Source organism: Mytilus trossulus, chromosome 12 (assembly GCF_036588685.1).
Source record: "Mytilus trossulus isolate FHL-02 chromosome 12, PNRI_Mtr1.1.1.hap1, whole genome shotgun sequence".
NCBI classification, from domain to species: Eukaryota; Metazoa; Mollusca; class Bivalvia; order Mytilida; family Mytilidae; genus Mytilus; species Mytilus trossulus.
This window is the reverse complement of record NC_086384.1, coordinates 27847590-27868924: the sequence shown is the minus strand read 5'-3', so window position 1 is coordinate 27868924 and position 21335 is coordinate 27847590. Positions and strand designations below refer to the sequence as shown.

At 32.0% G+C, this 21335-nt stretch overlaps 1 protein-coding gene across 1 annotated transcript in view; it reads left to right on the top strand.

Moving 5' to 3' along the window:
- LOC134692335 (uncharacterized) overlaps positions 1-21335 on the top strand; it is a 65381-nt gene that overhangs the window by 8134 nt on the left and 35912 nt on the right. The window contains exons 4-5 of the mRNA XM_063552789.1: positions 8167-8243; positions 16889-16957. Coding sequence (XP_063408859.1) covers positions 8167-8243; positions 16889-16957 — 146 coding nt within the window. The remainder of the gene's footprint in view (positions 1-8166; positions 8244-16888; positions 16958-21335) is intronic.

Sequence of the window (21335 nt, the reverse complement as noted above, 5' to 3'; positions counted from 1 at the left end):
TGTCATCTGACCTTGACCTCATTTTCATGGTTCAGTGGTTATAGTTAAGTTTTTGTGTTTTGGTCTGTTTTTCTTATACTATATGCAATGGGTCTACTATAATTGGTGTATGGAATGATTGTAAGGTGTACATGTCCAGCTGACAGGTGTCATCTGACCTTGACCTCATTTTCATGGTGCAGTGGTTATAGTTAAGTTTTTGTGTTTTGGTCTGTTTTTCTTATACTATATGCAATAGGTCTACTATAATTGGTGTATGGAATGATTGTAAGGTGTACATGTCTAGCTGACAGGTGTCATTTGACCTTGACCTCATTTTTATGGTTCAGTGGTCAAAGTTAAGTTTTTTAGTTTTGGTCTATTTTTCTAATACTTTATGCATTAGGTCAACTATATTTTGTGTATGGACATATTTTATGATCTTTATGTCGGTTATGCTGGGTTTATTTGACTTTGGCCTCATTTTCACGGTCCATTGCTAAGTTTTAAGTGTTTGTGTGTTTTGGTCTGATTTTCTTTATTTACTAGTATAAGCAATAAGTCAACTATATTTGTTGTATTGAAGAATTGTTAGCTGTTCATGTCTGCCTGGCATGATTCATCTGACCTTGACCTCATTTTCATGGTTGATTGATCAATGTTTCCTTTTCTTGGTTAATGTTGAGTTTATGTGACAGTTGTAATAAAGCTTTATATTAAGGTCTATCAAGATAGTATCAAGGATTATTAAAGAAGGCGAGACATTTCAGTGTGTGCACTCTTGTGACTTATATATCTGAATCCAAAGCAATTAGAGCAGATCTGACATGTAGATATTGTTTATCAAATCAATATCTATCTGCCCTGAAATTTTCTGACCAATCAGAGGCAACCCGTCAGGTTGCTTCCCCTGAATTGGTAATTTTAAGGAAATTTTGCCGTTAATGGTTAGTATCTTGAATACACAGCTACTTTTGCTATTTCTATACAAAAAATCCGTAGTACTTGAAATATACTTTTTATATTCAGTACTATTTTGTTACTTAAGAATTATTGTAATGTTCAGGAACCTGTATTTTACAGTACTTGATTTGCTCTTGAAATTTAAGTACAGATTTTTGGTTGCACGGATACATTTTCAGCATTTTGAAAGTCTGTTTCTTTTTAATCTCTTAAAGTTATGATGTTCAAACATGGAATACTGTGATCATTGCTGTATTTTTTTGTACAAATATTCAGAGTACAAATCAAATCTTAGTAAATACAAAATATTACAACATTTCTTAAAATAAAGAAATAGTACTAAATATTAAAAGTAAATTTCCAATACTACAGATTTTTAGTACAGAAATAGTACATATGCACAAGTAGCTGTGTATTATTATAGGTAGAGATAAACTGTAAACAGAAATAATGTACAGCAAAGTAAGACCTACTAATAAGTAAACAATTATTATACTTATTAACATAGAACATAAATGGTCAGTTGATCCCTTAAGGAGTTATATTCCTTATTAGTACATTTTTAACAAGATTTTGTAAATTGTTGTTATCTTACAAAAATCTTCTCTAAAACAATGGAGACCAATTTAACCAAACTTGGTCACAATCATTATGACGTAATCTAGTTGAAAATTTTTACCAATGACCCCAACTGCCAACCGACATTAACATACAGCCATTACAAAAAATAGAACAATGGGGTGAAATGCTCATATCTGTTGTGTTCTGTTCTGTGGTCGGGTTGTTGTCTCTTTGACACATTCCCCATTACCATTCTCAATTTTATTATATCTCTGAAACTAAAGCATTTAGAGCAAAGAAGTAGGTTCGATAAGGCCCTAAAATGGCTCTTTTTAGCTTAAATTTAAAATTAGAATACGGGTATATACTGATATGGTCGGGGTAATCAACACGTATACTTTTAAACTCTTCATTAGGTGTGACTCTTCTGGTTGTTACGTCCCTAAAATGTCATTTTATTATATAATAAAAAAAACTTATTAAAAAAAACAGTTTCACACAATTAATATTACTTACTATTTGTAAGTACAATTATAAAAAGATGTGAAAATCAAATGAACATATTGTAAAAGGAATTGTATTGTTTAAAGTAGGTGCCATCACCGGCAAGGATCATGATATTTTTTAATGATTATCATATTTTTTAAGACAGTTTTGATAAGTAAAATATTAAAAGTTTATGTTTCTTCCTTTTTTTCTATTCTTTATTTCTATACTTCTATCTTAATCTTAATTATAAGACCGGTAAAATAGCATTTAAGAGGCACGAAATAGCCACAGCCTTTATTTAATTTGACCTGTGATATTCATTTTACGATTTTAAAAAATACCGTAGACAAATCGCAGTAAAGCTACATGTATGGAACCGTGTGAATGCCATTCTAAGTACACAAAAGCATACATAAATACAACTAGCGATGAAAACTAAGATCAACTGACTGTGGCATCTACATTTTATGTTTAGGTAGCTTTTGAAATGTAAAATTAATACATTTTTATGTAAACACATTTGGTATTGTTTATTATATATTTGAAAAAATACCCATATGGTCCAAATACTCATATGGTCTGGCCCGTTAATAACTAAATGAGTATAATACTCATATGGTCCGACCATACGCGTATGATTCATTGTGATATATATGAATATATATATGTTCCGGCCCATATGAGTATTTGGACCATACGTGTATGGTCATGACCATATGCGTATACTCATATGGTCCGACCATACGCGTATGGTCCAAATGCTCATATGGTCCGGAACATATATATTGTGATATATATGAATATATATATGTTCCGGACCATATGAGTATTTGGACCATACGCGTATGGTCATGACCATATGCGTATACTCATATGGTCCGACCATACGCGTATGGTCCAAATGCTCATATGGTCCGGAACATATATATATTCATATATATCACAATGAATCATAGCTATTAGTACAGTGACTAGATCGGAAATGAGCCTTTTATTGAAAATTTACGCACCTGTGTTTTATTCATGACCTCATAAATAGTGCTTATTTTGATTTTTCATTAAAAAATCAATGAAAATGGTGAAATTTTCATGGATTTTTGACAGGAAACATAAAGAGCATATGTTGACAAATAAGATCTTTTAAAAAAATGTTTGTTCAGCCATTTTACATTTTTAATTATAACATGAATTAGGAGATTACTGTATTGTATTTTAAGCTTGGAATTTCGTAAAACGTAGATTTTACTGTTGCAAATTGAGTTTACCTAGCGACACGGAGCGGAGATAGGTAAACGGATATTTGCGACAGTAAAATCAATTTTACGAAGGCCAAGCTTAAAATAAAATACAGTTATCTCCATTCTAATGTCACATATTAAAATGAATTTCATTTAATAAATATTTTGGCTTAAACATGCCATAAATGAACCAGATGCTCCGCAGGGCGTAGCTTTATACGACCGCAGAGGTTGAACCCTGAACGGTTGGGGCAAGTATGGACACAACATTCAAGCTGGATTCAGCTCTAAATTTGGATTGTGATTAAATAGTTGACACAGCATAGGTTTCTGACACAGAATGAATGTGTTCTAATGAACTTAAAATTTTTGTTTTCTCTTAGAGCAATTCACTATGCTGTTGAATATTAATCCTCTCAAAAAAATGTTTGAAGAAATTTTCTTTTTATTTATGAAATTTCAAATGAGAAAAATTGAACCCAATTTTTTAATCACATCCCCCTTTCCCTTATTCCAAAACTAATCTCAATTAAAATATTCTAATGGAGTTTGCAACAATAACTACTCATTTAAATACATCATAAAATATTAAGATGTAAAAAAACTGCTTGTTATCACTGAATGGTAAAGATCATTTAAATTTATCAGTTGGTAGTAAAAAGTGAATATACATTGTATATTGTATATAACAAAGATTTAAGTTGATTCTGGACAAAGAAAGATAACTCCAATTAAAAAAAATCTTGCAATAAGATATTTCTTGCTTACTATTCTGGACAAAGAAAGATAACTCTAATTAACACAAAAATTTGCTATTTCACATTATTGTGAAATTAGATATTTCTTGCCATTGCACAATACTGTGCAATTGAAAAGACTTGCTATTGCACAATACTTGATATAATAATTTTAGATCCTGATTTGGACCAACTTGAAAACTGGGCCCATAATCAAAAATCTAAGTACATGTTTAGATTCAGCATATCAAAGAGGCCCAAGAATTTAATTTTTGTTAAAATCAATTTTAGTTTAATTATGGACCCTTTGGACCTTAATGTAGGCCAATTTGAAAACGGGACCAAAAATGAAGAATCTACATACACAGTTAGATTTGGCATATCAAAGAACCCCATTTATTCAATTTTTGATGAAATCAAATAAAGTTTAATTTTGGACCCAGATTTGGACCAACTTGAAAACTAGGCCAATAATCAAGAATCTAAGTACATTTTTAGATTCAACATATCAAAGAACCCAACCGATTCATTTTTTGTCAAAATCAAACGAAGTTTTATTTTGGACCTTATTGTAGACCAATATGAAAACATGACTAAAAGTTAAGAATCTACATACACAGTTAGATTCGGCATATCAAAGAACCCCAATTATTCAATTTTGATGAAATCAAACAAAGTTTAATTTTGGATCCTTTGGGCCCCTTTTTCCTAAACTGTTGGGACCAAAACTCCCAAAATCAATACCAACCTTCCTTTTATGGTCATAAACCTTGTGTTTAAATTGCATAGATTTCTATTTACTTATACTAACGTTATGGTGCGAAAACCAAGAAAAATGCTTATTTGGGTCCCTTTTTGGCCCCTAATTCCTAAACTGTTGGGACCTAAACTCCCAAAATCAAAACCAACCTTCCTTTTGTGGTCATAAACATTTTATTGAAAATTTCATTGATTTCTATTCAATTAAACCAAAGTTATTGTGTGAAAACCAAGAATAATGCTTATTTGGGCCCTTTTTTGGCCCCTAATTCCTTAACTGTTGAAACCAAAACTCCCAAAATCAATCCCAACCTTTCTTTTGTGGTCATAAACCTTGTGTCAAAATTTCATAGATTTCTATTAACTCAAACTAAAGTTATAGTGCGAAAACCAAGAAAATGCTTATTTGGGCCCTTTTTGGCCCCTTATTCCTAAAATGTTGGGACCAAAACTCCCAAAATCAATACCAACCTTTCTTTTATGGTCATATACCTTGTGTTAAAATTTCATAGATTTCTATCCACTTTTACTAAAGTTAGAGTGCGAAAACGAAAAGTATTCGGACGCCGACGACGACACCAACATGATAGCAATATACGACGAAATTTTTTTTGCGGTCGTATAAAAAGTCCGCGAAACTGTTGCATTGTCTTTAGCATCTAAGCAATGTGACATCATGTGTATACTCTGGATGTCAAAGATACATACTAAACATATTTTTACTTTTTGTACGCTTCAAAAAGGTTTCAATATAGACAAAAAGAAGATTTTGAGGCTCCAAATGTAACTATCTTGGGTTTGTTTTTTTTAGAAATTACATACCCCAAAAAAATCGGAAAACAAAATGGTGGCTTTCTTAGTTACGGACTGGTAGAACGTGGAATCTAACCCCTCAAAATATTTGTCAATGTCCAATGAAAATTATCGTTACAAACTAATTGCATTAGAATGTTTAGTTTGTCGACGAATGCTCTTCTTAGTTAGTAATTTAACAGCAATTTTGCAGTTTTTAGCTCACCTGGCCCAAAGGGCCAAGTGAGCTTTTCTCATCACTTTGCGTCCGGCGTCCGGCGTCCGTCGTCCGGCGTCCGGCGTTAGCTTTTACAAAAATCTTCTCCTCTGAAACTACTGGGCCAAATCAAACCAAACTTGGCCACAATCATCAGTGGGGTATCTAGTTTAAAAAATGTGTGGCTTGACCCGGTCAACCAACCAAGATGGCCGCCACGGCTAAAAATAGAACATAGGGGTAAAATGCAGTTTTTGGCTTATAACTCAAAAACCAAAGCATTTAGAGCAAATCTGACATGGGGTTAAAATGTTTATCAGGTCAAGATCTATCTGCCCTGAAATTTTCAGATGAATCGGTCAATAGGTTGTTGGTTGCTGCCCCTGAATTGGTAATTTTGAGGAAATTTTGCTGTTTTTGGTTATTATCTTGAATATTATTATAGATAAAGATAAACTGTAAACAGCAATAATGTTCAGCAAAGTAAGATCTACAAATAAGTCAACATGACCAAAATGGTCAGTTGACCAGTTTAGGAGTTATTGCCCTTTATAGTCAATTTTTAACCATTTTTCGTAAATTAAAGTAATCTTTTACAAAAATCTTCTTCTCTGAAACTACTGGGCCAAATTAATCCAAACTTGGCCACAATCATCTTTGGGGTATCTAGTTTAAAAAATGTGTGGCATGACCTGGTCAACCAACCAAGATGGCCGCCACGGCTAAAAATAGAACATAGGGGTAAAATTCAGTTTTTGGCTTATTTCTCAAAAACCAAAGCATTTTGAGAAAATCTGACGGAATAAAAATGTTTATCAGGTCAAGATCTATCTGCCCTGAAATTTTCAGATGAATCGGTCAATAGGTTGTTGGGTTGCTGCCCCTGAATTGGTAATTTTGAGGAAATTTTGCTGTTTTTGGTTATTATCTTGAATATTATTATAGATAGAGATAAACTGTAAACACCAATAATGTTCAGCAAAGTAAGATCTACAAATAATTCAACATGACCAAAATGGTCAATTGACCCGTTTAGGAGTTATTACCCTTTATAGTCAATTTTTAACCATTTTTCGTAAATTAAAGTAATCTTTTACAAAAATCTTCTTCTCTGAAACTACTGGGCCAAGTTAATCCAAACTTGGCCACAATCATCTTTGGGGTATCTAGTTTAAAAAATGTGTGGCGTGACCTGGTCAACTAACCAAGATGGCCGCCACATCTAAAAATAGAACATAGGGGTAAAATGCAGTTTTTGGCTTATAACTCAAAAACCAAAGCATTTTGAGGAAATCTGACATGGGATAAAAATGTTTATCAGGTCAAGATCTATCTGCCCTGAAATTTTCAGATGAATCGGTCAATAGGTTGTTGGGTTGCTGCCCCTGAATTGGTAATTTTGAGGAAATTTTGCTGTTTTTGGTTATTATCTTGAATATTATTATAGATAGAGATTAACTGTAAACATCAATAATATTCAGCAAAGTTAGATTTACAAATAAATCAACATGACCGAAATGTCAGTTGACCCCTTTAGGAGTTATTGCCCTTTATAGTCAATTTTTAACCATTTTTCGTAAATCTAAGTAATCTTTTACAAAAATCTCCACTGAAACTACTAGGCCACAATCATCTTTGGGGTATCTAGGTTGAAAAATGTGTCCGATGACCTGGCCATTCAACCAAGATGGCTGCCACGGCTAAAAATAGAACATAGGGGTAAAATGCAGTTTTGGGTTTATAACTATGAAACCAAAGCATTTAGAGCAAATCTGACAAGAAGTTAAATTGTTAATCAAGTCAATATCTATCTGTCCTTTTTCAGATGAATTGGACAACTGGTTGTTGGGTTGCTGCCCTCCAATTGGTAATTTTTAAAGAAATTTTGCTGTTTTTGGTATTCTTGAATACTATTATAGATAGCGATAAACTGTAAACAGCAATAATGTTCAGCAAAGTAAGATCTACAAATAAGTCAACATGACCTAAATGGTCAATTGACCCCTTAAGGAGTTATTGCCCTTTATAGTCAATTTTTAACAATTTTCATTAATTTGGTAAATTTATGTAAATTTTTACCAAATATAGTTCTCTGTTACTAATGGGCAAAGTTCATTATAGATATAATTGTAAGAAGCAAAATCGTTCAGTAAAGTAAAAACTTCAAACACATCACCATCACCAAAATACAATTTTGTCATGAATCCATTTGTGTCCTTTGTTTAATATGAACATAGACCAAGGTGAGCGACACAGGCTCTTTAGAGCCTCTAGTTTGTTATTATTTTAGACATATCAACTGTAATACTATTAATTATGATTTTAAGCTTATTTTACATGATTTCATCAGCATCAGTAAATACAGGTGAGCGACACAAGCTCTTGAGAGCCTTTAGTTATATTATGCTGGTTTTTTTAGTTTTTATTTCAGAAAAGTCAGTAACATTGTATGTCAATGGTGTAAATGGATTAGATGTTCAGATCACAGATGCTACAGAAATTGTTTGGGTAAACATATATCTATTATTCACATAGCACTTTTAGTCGTCAAATTGTTATACTGTAATTTCATCTGAAAATGTACTACAAGGTTCCATACCAACAAAGGAGGGTTGGGATCGATTTTTTGGGGAAAAACATGCATGTTTCTAGTTTAAAGTCATATAAAACTTAAAAATAAAAAAAATGATGCAAATGTTTTTTTTAAAACCAAATAGTTACTTTTAAAACTTATGTACATATACATTTTTCTAAAAAAAAAATCTATAATTTGTCCCAATTGAAATACTAAGGCTTTTCTACCTCAGGCATAGATTACCTTAGCTGTATTTGGCAACACTTATAGGAATTTTGTTCTAATGGCTCTTCAACTTTGTACTTTTTTTGGCCTTTTTAACTTTTTTGGATTTGAGCGTCACTGATGAGTCTTTTGTAGACGAAACGCGTCGGGCGTATATACTAGATTTAGTCCCAGTATCTATGATGAGTTTATTTAGGAGAAGTGTACTTGTTTTAATAGCTTGCTTCCAGTTAATAATTGGCCAAAATGTTTTTTGTATGCTGTGAACTCATCAATATACGCATAGAACTGTCATTGAAATAAACTTTTATCTAATCATTATATGTTATACATGTGTTCAATATCCATGCTTCTTTGTTGATTGTTTACTAAGGTGACAATTGGTAAACTACGGCTTCAATTAATTAGCTGCCATATTTTCACATCATAACAGACTGAAAGATTTTTGTTTTTTATGATTATACAATATGGATGCGTAAAAAATGATAAAATTATGCACTAAAGACTAAGTTTATGATAAAAAACATCCATTGGTTCAAGAAATTGTTAAACATTATTTTTCACTAGTCACTTGGTTCATACTTTAATCCCCATGTCCAACTCTAACCTTTGGGACTGATAAGTAAAATCATAAAAATACTGAGCTCCGAGGAAAAATTTAAAATGGAAAGTCCTAAATCAAATGGCAAAAATCAAAAGCTCAAACACATCAGACGAATTGATAACAACTGTCAATTCCTTACTTGGTTTAGGCATTAAGAAAATTGTGGATTGAAAGCTAAGCTATTTGACCTCTCACTTGTATGCCAGTGGCATTAAATTCCATTATGATGACAATAATGCTTGAGGAAAACTAACAAACATAATAGGTACACACAAAATTAGAGGTATATCAGTCAACATTTTGTTATGATCTTAATCACTATAAAAACAATCAAATAACAAGGAAGCACAAAAAGGCATATAGCAATGCTTTCTTTTACGTGTATTTCATAACAAAATTTTGTTAACTGTAATACTTCCTTTTATTGTCGAGCCTTCGACTTTTGGCGAAAAATCGAGACCAAACGATCCTTCATTCCGTCATCGTCGGTGTCGTAGGCGTCGTCCACAAATATTCACTCTGTGGTTAAAGTTTTTGAAATTTTAGTAACAATTTCTAAAACTATATTGGATTTAATTTACTTCCAAACATGGACAGAAGCTTGTTAATGATCATAAGATAGTATCCAGAGGTAAATTTTTATAAAAATAAAATTCCATTTTTTCCATATTTTACTTATAAATGGACTTTTTTTGCGGGGAAACATTACATACACTCTGTGGTTCAAGTTTTTAAAATTTTAATAACTTTCTTAAACTATACTGGTTTTGTACCAAACTTGGACAGAAGCTTGATTATGATAAAAAGATAATATACAGAAGTAAATTTTGTAAAAAAATAAATCCATTTTTTCCATATTTTACATGTTTTACTTTTAAATGGACTTAGATTTTCTGCCAGGAAACAACACATTCACTCTAAGGTTAACTTTTTTTTTTTAAATTCATAACTATCTTATGCTACTTTTAATTTGTACCAAACTTATATTAGACATAAGCTTGTTTATGATCATAAGCTAGTATTTAGAAGGAAATTTTGTTAATAATTTGTAACTGTGTATCTGTATTTAACTTAAAATTGTTTTTCTTCCAGTTAACATTACATACAGTCAGCAGTTAAAGTTTTTAAACATTAATTAGATTCAAAAACTGTCCTGGATTTTTACTAAACTTGGACAGAAGCTTCTTACAATCAACGTAAAGTATCAAGAGGAATATTTTTGTTGATTCTTTTCCTCATTTTGTTGAGCCTGTGATTTTCAGCAAAAGTAGGCGAGACACTGGGTTCCGCGGAACCCTGACAAATTTTATGTGTATACTTTAAAATAATACAATGGCATGTAGCAATCATTTTTTATAAAGGTTTCTAATACATATTATTGAATAAATACCTATATGGTCCACATACTCATACGGTCCAGCACGTTTATTAACAAACAAGTATATACTCATATGGTACGACTATATGTGTATGGTTGGACCATATGAGTATATGCATATGGTCATGACCATACACGTATGATCCAAATATTCATATGGTCTGGAACATATACATAATAATGCTTGACAATAATCATGGTCCATTGTTTCTGATGTTATAAAGACATAATAATGCTTGACAATAATCATGGTCCATTGTTTCTGATACTATGTAGACATAATAATGCTTGACAATAATCATGGTCCATTGTTTCTGATGTTATATAGACATAATAATGCTGGACAATAATCATGGTCCATTGTTTCCGATGTTATAAAGACATAATAATGCTTGACAATAATCATGGTCCATTGTTTCTGATACTATGTAGACATAATAATGCTTGACAATAATCATGGTCCATTGTTTCTGATGTTATATAGACATAATTATGCTTGATAATAATCATGATCCATTGTTTCTAAAGTTATGTAGACATATAACTGCTTGACAATAATCATGGTCAATTGTTTCTGATGTTATACAGACATAATAATGCTTGACAATAATCATGGTCCATTGGTTCTGGTGTTATAAAGACATGATAATGCTTGACAATAATCATGGTCCATTGTTTTTGATGTTATATAGACATTAATAATGCTTGACAATTGTTTCTGATGTTATAAAGACATAATTATGCTTGACAATAATCATGGTCCATTGTTTCTGATGTTATAAAGACATAATTATGCTTGACAATAATCATGGTCCATTGTTTCTGATGTTATAAAGACATAATTATGCCTGACAATAATCATGGTCCATTGTTTCTGATGTTATACAGACATAATTATGCTTGACAATAATCATGGTCCATCGTTTCTGATGTTATACAGACATAAATAACGCTTGACAATAATCATGGTCAATTGTTTCTGATGTTATAAAGACATAATTATGCCTGACAATAATCATGGTCCATTGTTTCTGATGTTATACAGACATAAATAACGCTTGACAATAATCTGACATGGTCAATTGTTTCTGATGTTATAAAGACATAATTATGCCTGACAATAATCATGGTCCATTGTTTCTGATGTTATACAGACATAATTATGCTTAACAATAATCATGGTCCATCGTTTCTGATGTTATAAATACATAATTATGCTTGACAATAATCATGGTCAATTGTTTCTGATGTTATAAAGACATAATTATGCTTGACAATAATCATGGTCCATTGTTTCTGATGTTATAAAGACATAATTATGCTTGACAATAATCATGGTCCATTGTTTCTGATGTTATAAAGACATAATTATGCCTGACAATAATCATGGTCCATTGTTTCTGATGTTATACAGACATAATTATGCTTGACAATAATCATGGTCCATCGTTTCTGATGTTATACAGACATAAATAACGCTTGACAATAATCATGGTCAATTGTTTCTGATGTTATAAAGACATAATTATGCCTGACAATAATCATGGTCCATTGTTTCTGATGTTATACAGACATAAATAACGCTTGACAATAATCTGACATGGTCAATTGTTTCTGATGTTATAAAGACATAATTATGCCTGACAATAATCATGGTCCATTGTTTCTGATGTTATACAGACATAATTATGCTTGACAATAATCATGGTCCATCGTTTCTGATGTTATAAATACATAATTATGCTTGACAATAATCATGGTCAATTGTTTCTGATGTTATACAGACATAATTATGCTTGACAATAATCATGGTCAATTGTTTTTGATGTTATAAAAACATATGTATGCTTGACAATAATCATGGTCAATTGTTTCTGATGTTATACAGACATAATTATGCTTGACAATAATCATGGTCAATTGTTTCTGATGTTATAAAGACATAATTATGCTTGACAATAATCATGGTCCACTGTTTCTGATGTTATATAGACATAATAATGCTTGACAATAATCATAGTCAATTGTTTCTGATGTTATAAAGACATACTCTGATTTAATCATGCTTGACAATAATCATGGTCCATTGTGTCTGATGTTATACAGACATTAATAATGCCTGACAATAATCATGGTCCATTGTTTGTGATGTTTATCAAGACATAATTATGCTTGACAATAATCATGGTCCATTCCCCTGTCAGTGTGCAGTTTGTACCATGGTTAGAACCATGGCTAACCATGGTCAACCATGGTTTTTGAAGACTGATCGATAACCATGGTTGTAACCACGGTTGACCATGGTTGACCCATCAATAACCATGGTTCCAACAATGGTCAACCATGGTTCCAACCATGGTCAACCATGGTCATTAAAACCATAATTTGCAAAAATAACAGATTTTAAGGATCAATAATGTTTTTATCTTCTTTTGCAAATTTTCAATAAAAAAAAACCATAACAACAAAATAAACATTATGAACATGTTTTTGTTTTAACAAATAATTGTAACCCCTTTTTTTTTTGGTTTACCTTTCAAACAAAAGAATGATTGTGTAAATTATTTTACCATAGGAATTATAAATTGACAAAATTTTCATATTGTACAGTTTTATCAGTTACACCTGGAATTAAAAACAATTAATTTATCTTAAATATAAAATTTATGTTGATATGGATAACTGACACTGAAAAAAAAATTTAAAGACCCATTTCAGGTGGCATGTGTTCAATTAATGAAAGCCAAATCAAATACTGTAACAATTTTTATATCTTTTAAACAAAAAATCTAACAGATTTCCTGTGAATGTACTTATCTGATAACAAATCTTCTTAACGTGACAACAACTGGACATCAAATCCTTCACTTGAATTTTAAAGCGCGAAATAACTTTACTGAGATCGCGTGACGTTTGTTCCAGGTCATTTAAATGTTTCGCACTGAGTGAATCATAGTTAACGGTTAGTGATAATAATTGATCATGACGTCGCATGTGTTTCCGGCTGGGGAATAAACATAAACAATAAAGACTATAGATATGACTCTGAAATGTTTTCAAGTTCTTAAAATATGCCGTATAATGATAAAGAAAGGCAGATTTATGAACTTGGAGAGAAAGTCAGAAATTACGTCTTTGGAAGAAAGAAATACATCGTTAAATGACAGCGTACAACTGTTAAAAACAAGAATACTGAAAGTAAGTTCCAACTTCCAGTTTGTAAAACTTAGTCTCAAAATTGACCCGACTGTAACAAGCATTCTCTGCCACTATAGCTTTACTGCTCAGTGTATGTGTGTTTTAAAATGTATAGAGAATATATTGTTATTGAAATAATCATGAAAGGTCACAATTTACCTCTTGGGAAGAAAGAAATTAAAAATTGTCAATAACATTGTTTTTAATGTTGAAAGTCTCAAAGTAATCTACTGTTTGTTATAAATTCCCATGGGTATAATCCAGATCAATTTTTATTCACCATGGTCCAGGTTATCAAGTTGACCATGGTCAGGTGCAAGACCATGGTTTTTAAATTGACCACGGTTGATTAGACCATGGTGAACCATGGTCACAAACGTGGAAAACCATGGTTAACCATGGTTAAATAGAGCATGGTCAACCATGGTAAGATGTTGACAATGGTCACAAACGTGGAAAACCATGGTTAACCATGGTTTTCAGCACATCCAACCATGGTTTGACCATGGTTATCAATGGTTAGCGATGGTAACCATGGTCAACCATGGTTGCATTTTGACAGGGTCAATCATGGTCCATTGTTTCTGAGGTTATATAGACAGGATAATGCTTGACAATAATCATGGTCCATTGTTTCTGATGTTATATAGACAGGATAATGCTTGACAATAATCATGGTCCATTGTTTCTAAAGTTATGTAGACATATTAATTAGTGGTGTCAACAGTTAACCGGTTAACCAGTCGAACGACCGAATACCGAATACCAAAAACACTAAACGGTTAACCGGACATTTTTTCAATTTTGGTAGTTTTGATATAAAGGAGTAGGGGCATTAAGGCCTAGTTTGATAACCATTTCAAATTGGCTCATAATGTTTAGAAATGCATAGGGTCAAGAAATATAAATTAAAAACAGAAAGATTTTTATCTGCTGACGTCACAAGTACGTCATAATATGTATTGTTTTCACAAAAACGATGAAAAATATAGAATTAATGCAGTTTTGTATCATTATTTCCTGTGAGGAAACATCCTGCGCAGCCGAGAAAAAACAAAATAATTTAACAGAAGCTTTATTATAACTATTGGCATACTCTCATCAAATGTAAAGTTGTTTCTTGGGTGCGCACATACTTTTTCACTCTAAAATATACTTAAAATTTGATGAAAAAACAAGGAAAATCACAAAATTTAACAAAATATGCAAATCAGGTTATGATTCGTTGCCATGGTAACTTGTTCGAAGTCAATTTTTTTTGTTTTTCTTAGTACCTTATACCTTAGTCAAGTTTTCAGTAATTTAAAAATATGTATGATAACTTTTAAATTTGCAGTAATTTTTGGGCCAAATAAGGGCCTTATTGCCCCTACTCCTTTATATTGAAATCATCAAATAGCTATGTTTTATTCAAAAATTGTCATCGTGGTAATTAATTTGACAGATGAATTGTACAGTATATTGATTGCTATTATTAATCCTAAAAACATGGAATTAATAAGAGCTCAATCAAGATCTTAAAGAAACATAATTAGTATAAATGTTTGTTTAACAGTAACTTAAAATCAGTAATTTCGATTAAACTTTACTAATTACTTCATTATTTCATTGTTGATCTTATATTGTGTACACCTACATCTAAATGTGCAACCTCCGTAGTGCAAGACTTAGTCTTAATTTAAACGAAATACTAACTCAAAACTTGTGAAATGCAAACCAATGTGAATGTACTCAATGTATACATGATAGTACGAGTAATATGCTTAAAGAAACAAGCAAACAAAGCATAGAAACAGGTTGTACGGTGACCTATAGTTGTTAAAGTTTGTGTCATTGAAACAATTCAAATGAAAAAACTAAAGTCCTTATTTATATACAAAAATGAAAGAAAAACAATTCTGTAACAGTCATCAACTAAAGTCAACCACTGAATTACAGGCTCCTGACTTGGGACAGGCACATACAAACAGAATATGTTAGGAGGATCCCAACCTTCCCCCTAACCTGGGACAGTGTTGTAATATAACAATATAAAAACCATCTATAAAAATTAGTTGATAAAGACAAAACTCATCAGATGGAGACAAATAGAAATCTACACAGAATGGAAGTGGCTGCATGGGTAATTGTATATTCCAACAATAACAAAAAGAGATCTGATGTACTCAAAGTTACTGACGGCTTGTTCAAAGCCACTAATAAAAAAATCATGCATCTAAGACTAAATTATAAATCAGTTCAGATCCAACGTCCAATGAATTAAGTGTAAAGATGTCATAAATTAATAGTCTGAGAAAACATGACCTTGTGCAACCAAGATACAGGTATCAACAGATTGTAGATTTGTGAATGTGTATATATATATGTATATAACAATTCCTTTTGATTTACTGATAACAAAATCAATAATAATACCAATAAAAACAATATTAAATGTTCTAATTAAAGTGTTGAATTGGTAACCTTTTAGAATAAATTAATAAAGGATCAATAAGCATGATAAGTTTACCAGTATCATTCTCAAATTTCTGGAGACGGTAAACAACATTCCCATAAAAATGAGGATGTGCTACATTTGCTATCCAGTTTGAAATAAGTTTCTACAGGTTCAGCCGAACTTCAAAACCAAATCTTTACATTCATGAGAGGATTTGGTAAAGGTTTTTAGTAATTTGTGGTACATAATCCATGTCTTAATAAATTACCACAGATTACGTTCATTAAAATTAAAAATGTCACAACAGACACAGGCATAGGAAACATATGCCTACTGTATACTCAACATTATTAAGGCTCAATAACTGTTGTAGTAGGCTATATACCTAGTGCAAATGTACAAATTGTACCGAATTAGACAATTTACATGCTTTATAATAACGAGCAACACGTTGATTGCCACCTGTGGAGCAGGATCTTTTTACCTTCCTGGAGCACCTGAGATCACCCCCAGGTTTTTAGTAGGGTTCATGTTGCTTAGTCTTTAGTTTTCTATGTTTTGACTTGTGTACTATTATTTGTCTTTTGTCTTCTACTTTTAAGCCATGGCGTTGTCAGTTTATTTTTTATCTATGAGTTTGACTGCTCCTCTGTTTCTATCGCCCCTTTTCGCTTGTCCTGATGTGAATTTCTTGTCAAGTCTACCAAAAGTATTATACAAGTATTTTTATTTGCAGGATGGTAACATGGCATTGTATCTAGGATCAGATCTTGTACACTACATGCAGAATGTGAAGGTTGATGATGTAAGTTAAGATAACTGTAGATTCATTTCTTTTTTGTGGGTACCAATTTTTGTGGAACGAGGAACTTTTCGTCTTTAAGCCATAGTTATTATATTTTTAGTTTTACGAAATTTTTTGACAAAACCAATGGGTAGGAGGACGAAAAAAAAAAAAAACTGCTGCCAAAATAGAAAATTTACCTCATGGAACTGTTTCTGACATGGTATTATAACCACTCTTTCTTATGATATGAAAATAAGGAGGTGAGGTATGATTGTCTTTGAGACTATAACTCTGACACCAAAGTCTTTAAAAAAGTGGATGTAAGGAATTATAGTCAACTGTACAGCCTTCGACAATTAAAAAATAAAATGCTCCCTGGGGAACAGCTTGATACAACTGCAGAGGTAGAACTATGAAAAATTGGGGCCAGAATGGACACAACATTCAAGCTTGATACAGCTCTGAATTTGGACTGTGATTAAATATTTGACACAGCATAGGTTTCTGACACAGAATAAATGTGTTCTAATTGAACTTAAAATATAAATTTACCCCTATTATGGTTCAATATTCAAAATCTAAATACATGGATTATTCAGCATATCAAAGAATCCAAAGAATTAAATTTTTGATGAAATAAAAAAAAAACTTTAATTTTAGACCCTTTGACCTCAATGTGGACCAATTTGATAACAGGGTCCAAAAATCAAAAATATAAATGTATGGTTAGATTAAGCATACCAAAGACTTTAATTAAGTGGCATTAAAAATAGAAAGATCATATCATGGGGAACATGTGTACTATAAGTTTAAAGTTAATTGGACTTCAAATTTATCTAAAACTTTAACCTGAATCCTGGCGAATGGACGCACAGACAGACAGACAGACAGACAGACAGACAGACAGACAGACAGACAGACAGACAGAACCCCAAGATTTCAATTTTTGTTAAAATCATATAAAGTTTAATTTCGGAATCTTTGTACCTTAAAGAAGACCAATTTGAAAACGGGACCATAATTAAAAATGTTAATTCATGGTTTGATTCAGCATATCAAAGAACCTCTGTTATTCAATTTTTGATGAAATCTAATAATGTTTGGAGCCTTTGGACCTCATGTGGACCAATTTAAAAACGGGACCCAAATTCCAAAATCTTTGATAAAAGGTTAGATTCAGCATATTAAATTAACCCCAAGAATTTGAGAATAAAACCCCATTGAAATTGGTCAAGGAATAAGCAATTTATACAAAATATAAGAAAAGTATTGTTTTTGGCCCCTAATTTCTAAACTATTTTGACCATAACCCCCAAAATCCATCCCAAACTTCCTGTTTCGGTATGGAACCTTATGGTAAAATTTCAGAAATATCCATACACTTTTACATAAGTTTCTGTCCGGAAACTAGATGTTGGGCCCCTTGTTCCTTAATTCTTGGGCCCACAACCCCAACCTTTCCTTTGTTATTTCAAACCTTGTGTTAAAATTTCAAATAGATCGATTCACTTAAACTTAAGTTATTGTCCGAAAACAAAGTGTCTTCAAACGACGCTGACAGGGAAGATGTGATACCAATTAGTGATTTTCCCAGTGTTTAGGGATTATGCAATTTGGAATTAAAGTTTGTGAAATGTTGGATTTTTGGAAAAATATATAAGTTCACCCCAGCCTATGCAACTTGGAAGTGGTCCCCAAGAAAATTTTGAAAATTGATGGGGGAAAATTCCGCATTCTGAAAATGAATAAGTTATTATTGAGAGTTGTAAACAAAATACCTCATTATGACCCAAACAAAAGCTTGCAACAATGTGTATATACAATTGGGAATTTAAGAGCTGAAATGGGAAAAAAGGGTATAATTCTCTTTGGGACAGGGGCCCAAATTATGACCTAAATATGAGGGTTGGAAAATCCCTGTGCCGGCATGCAATACACGACCACAATATTTTTTGAGGTCGTACAATATCAGATTATTGCATGGCATTTTTCATATTGCATGTGTTATCAGCTCTAGGTTCAATATCAGCCCAAGAGCCACAAGGGCTGATAATACATGACATGTTATGATCTTTTTCTCATATGCTTCAACAATAGAGAAAAATAACAGATTCATATATTGATCCTTTTAAGTGGTTCGAAAATAGAAGTTCAAAGATTGAAATTTCAAGGAATTGGGACCCCAGATTTAGTACATTTGATATGAAATCCTTCTATGATATGCCTCAACAGGGAAGAAAAATATTTGATATGAAAGAATCGACAAAATAAATAATTCAACAATACATAATGAACATGTGCTGTTTGGAAAAGTCAACTTTTTTTAAAGTGAATTTCTGAATTATGTTTGAAACTTTTAAAAATTTAATGCATTTGATTGATATTTTGTTTATGGCCCCGCTACTAAGTGGTCAGGGACATATAGCTTTACCCTTGTCAATCATTCTGAAATTCAGTAATTCCGTCATTCCGCAACAAACCATTTTACAGAGTTTTTTTTCAAAACACATTCAGATATTGGGCTCATTTTTGGTATGTGAGTTAACAATGAAAAGTTACAGATCAATTAAGTTTAAGTTTTGTAAATCTGCTCCACTAATTTTTCCCAAATTACGGGCTTTTGACTTTGAAAAATTGTTGAAAATAACAGATGAACAGACTTTTTTGGCAAACGCCTTCAGATATTGGGCAAATTTTTGATATGTGAGTTAAACATAATAAGTTACAGATCAAGTTTAAGTTTCGTTCCGCTCCACTAATTTTTGCCGAAATTACAAGCTTTGGATTTTGAGAATTTGATGAAATTGTTGAAAATCTTAGTTATACAGCTAGACTGTTTTTCTTAACGCCTTCAGATATTGGGCTGATTTATGTATGTGAATTAACCATGATGAGTTACAGGTCAAGTTTAAGTTTTGTTCTGGACTTGAAAAAGTGTTGATAATCACAGTTATACAGACTTTTGTTAATATGCCCCAACTACGATGGTAGAGGGGCATTATGTTTTCTGGTCTGTGCCTCCGTTAGTCCGTTCGTTCGTCCAGCTTCAGGTTAAAGTGTTTGGTCGAGGTAGTTTTTGATGAAGTTGAAGTCCAATCAATTTGAAACTTAGTACACATGTTCCCTATGATATAGTCTTTCTAATTTTAATGTCAAATTAAAGTATTGACCCCAATTTCATGGTCCACTGAACAAAGCAAAAGATAGTGTAAAGCTCAGGTTAAAGTTTTTGGTCAAGGTAGTTTTTGATGAAGTTAAAGTCCAATCAACTTGAAACTTAGTACACATGTTAACTATGATGTGATCTTTCTAATTTCAATGCGACATTAAAGTATTGACCCCAATTTCAAAGTCCAGTGAACATGTAAAATGATAGTGCGAGTGGGGCATCCGTGTACTATGGACACATTCTTGTTTGGAAATTATTTCAGGTATTGGGCTAGTTTTTGATACGTGAGTTAACCATGATGAGTTACAGATCAAGTTAAAGCTTCTTTATGCTCCACTAATATATTCTGAAATTACGGGCTTTGATAAATTGTTTGAAATCACAGTTATACAGATTTTTTTTCTGTACGCCTCCAGATTTTGAGCTGATGTTTGATATGTGAGACTACCATCATGTTTGTGTCCATATGTGTTTATACTGAAATTGCAAATTTTTCAACTTTTTGGGACAGGGCGATTCATGTTGATTTGACACATCTAGTTTGTTTTTTTTGTTTTTTTTACGACTGCAAAATGTTTTTGCGTCGTATAATGGTATCATGTCATCGTCGTCTGAAGACACATTTAGTTTAAGGACAATAACTTTAGTTTTAGTGGATTGATCTCTATTAATTTTGCCCAGAATGTTCAATACCACAAAAGGAAGATTGGGATTGATTTTAGGGGTTGTGGTCCCAATATTTAAGGAAAAAGGAGCCAGAAAGGGGGCCCAAATAAGCATTTTTGAAGTTTTCATGCAATAACTTGTGTTTAAGTGTTTGCTCCTCTACTTTTTGAATTTTTGCCAGATTTTCGTAATCCTCTGTTTTTATCCATTTATTAACATTAAGAAAAATTGCCCACTAACCCCTACTTCTCTTTTCATATTTTTATTACATATTTTTTAAAAAGCCATATTTCAAAATCTCATGAAATCCTTGTTATTTTTTCAGTTTTTGTAAACAGAAAAGGTGCCAATGTTAAGTAACAGAAAAATCTACACCACATCTTCCTATATCTATTTTAAAAAGCTTGTTGTTTTTAAATAGAGAAGCAAACATCCTGAAGTGTATGAATCTCTCTGAAATTGTAGGGGGGGGGGGGGGGGGTTGGCTCAAAATGTAAGGAAGGTTATTCATAAAATGTTATGTATAAACAAGAGTGCACACACTGAAATGTCTCGCCTTCT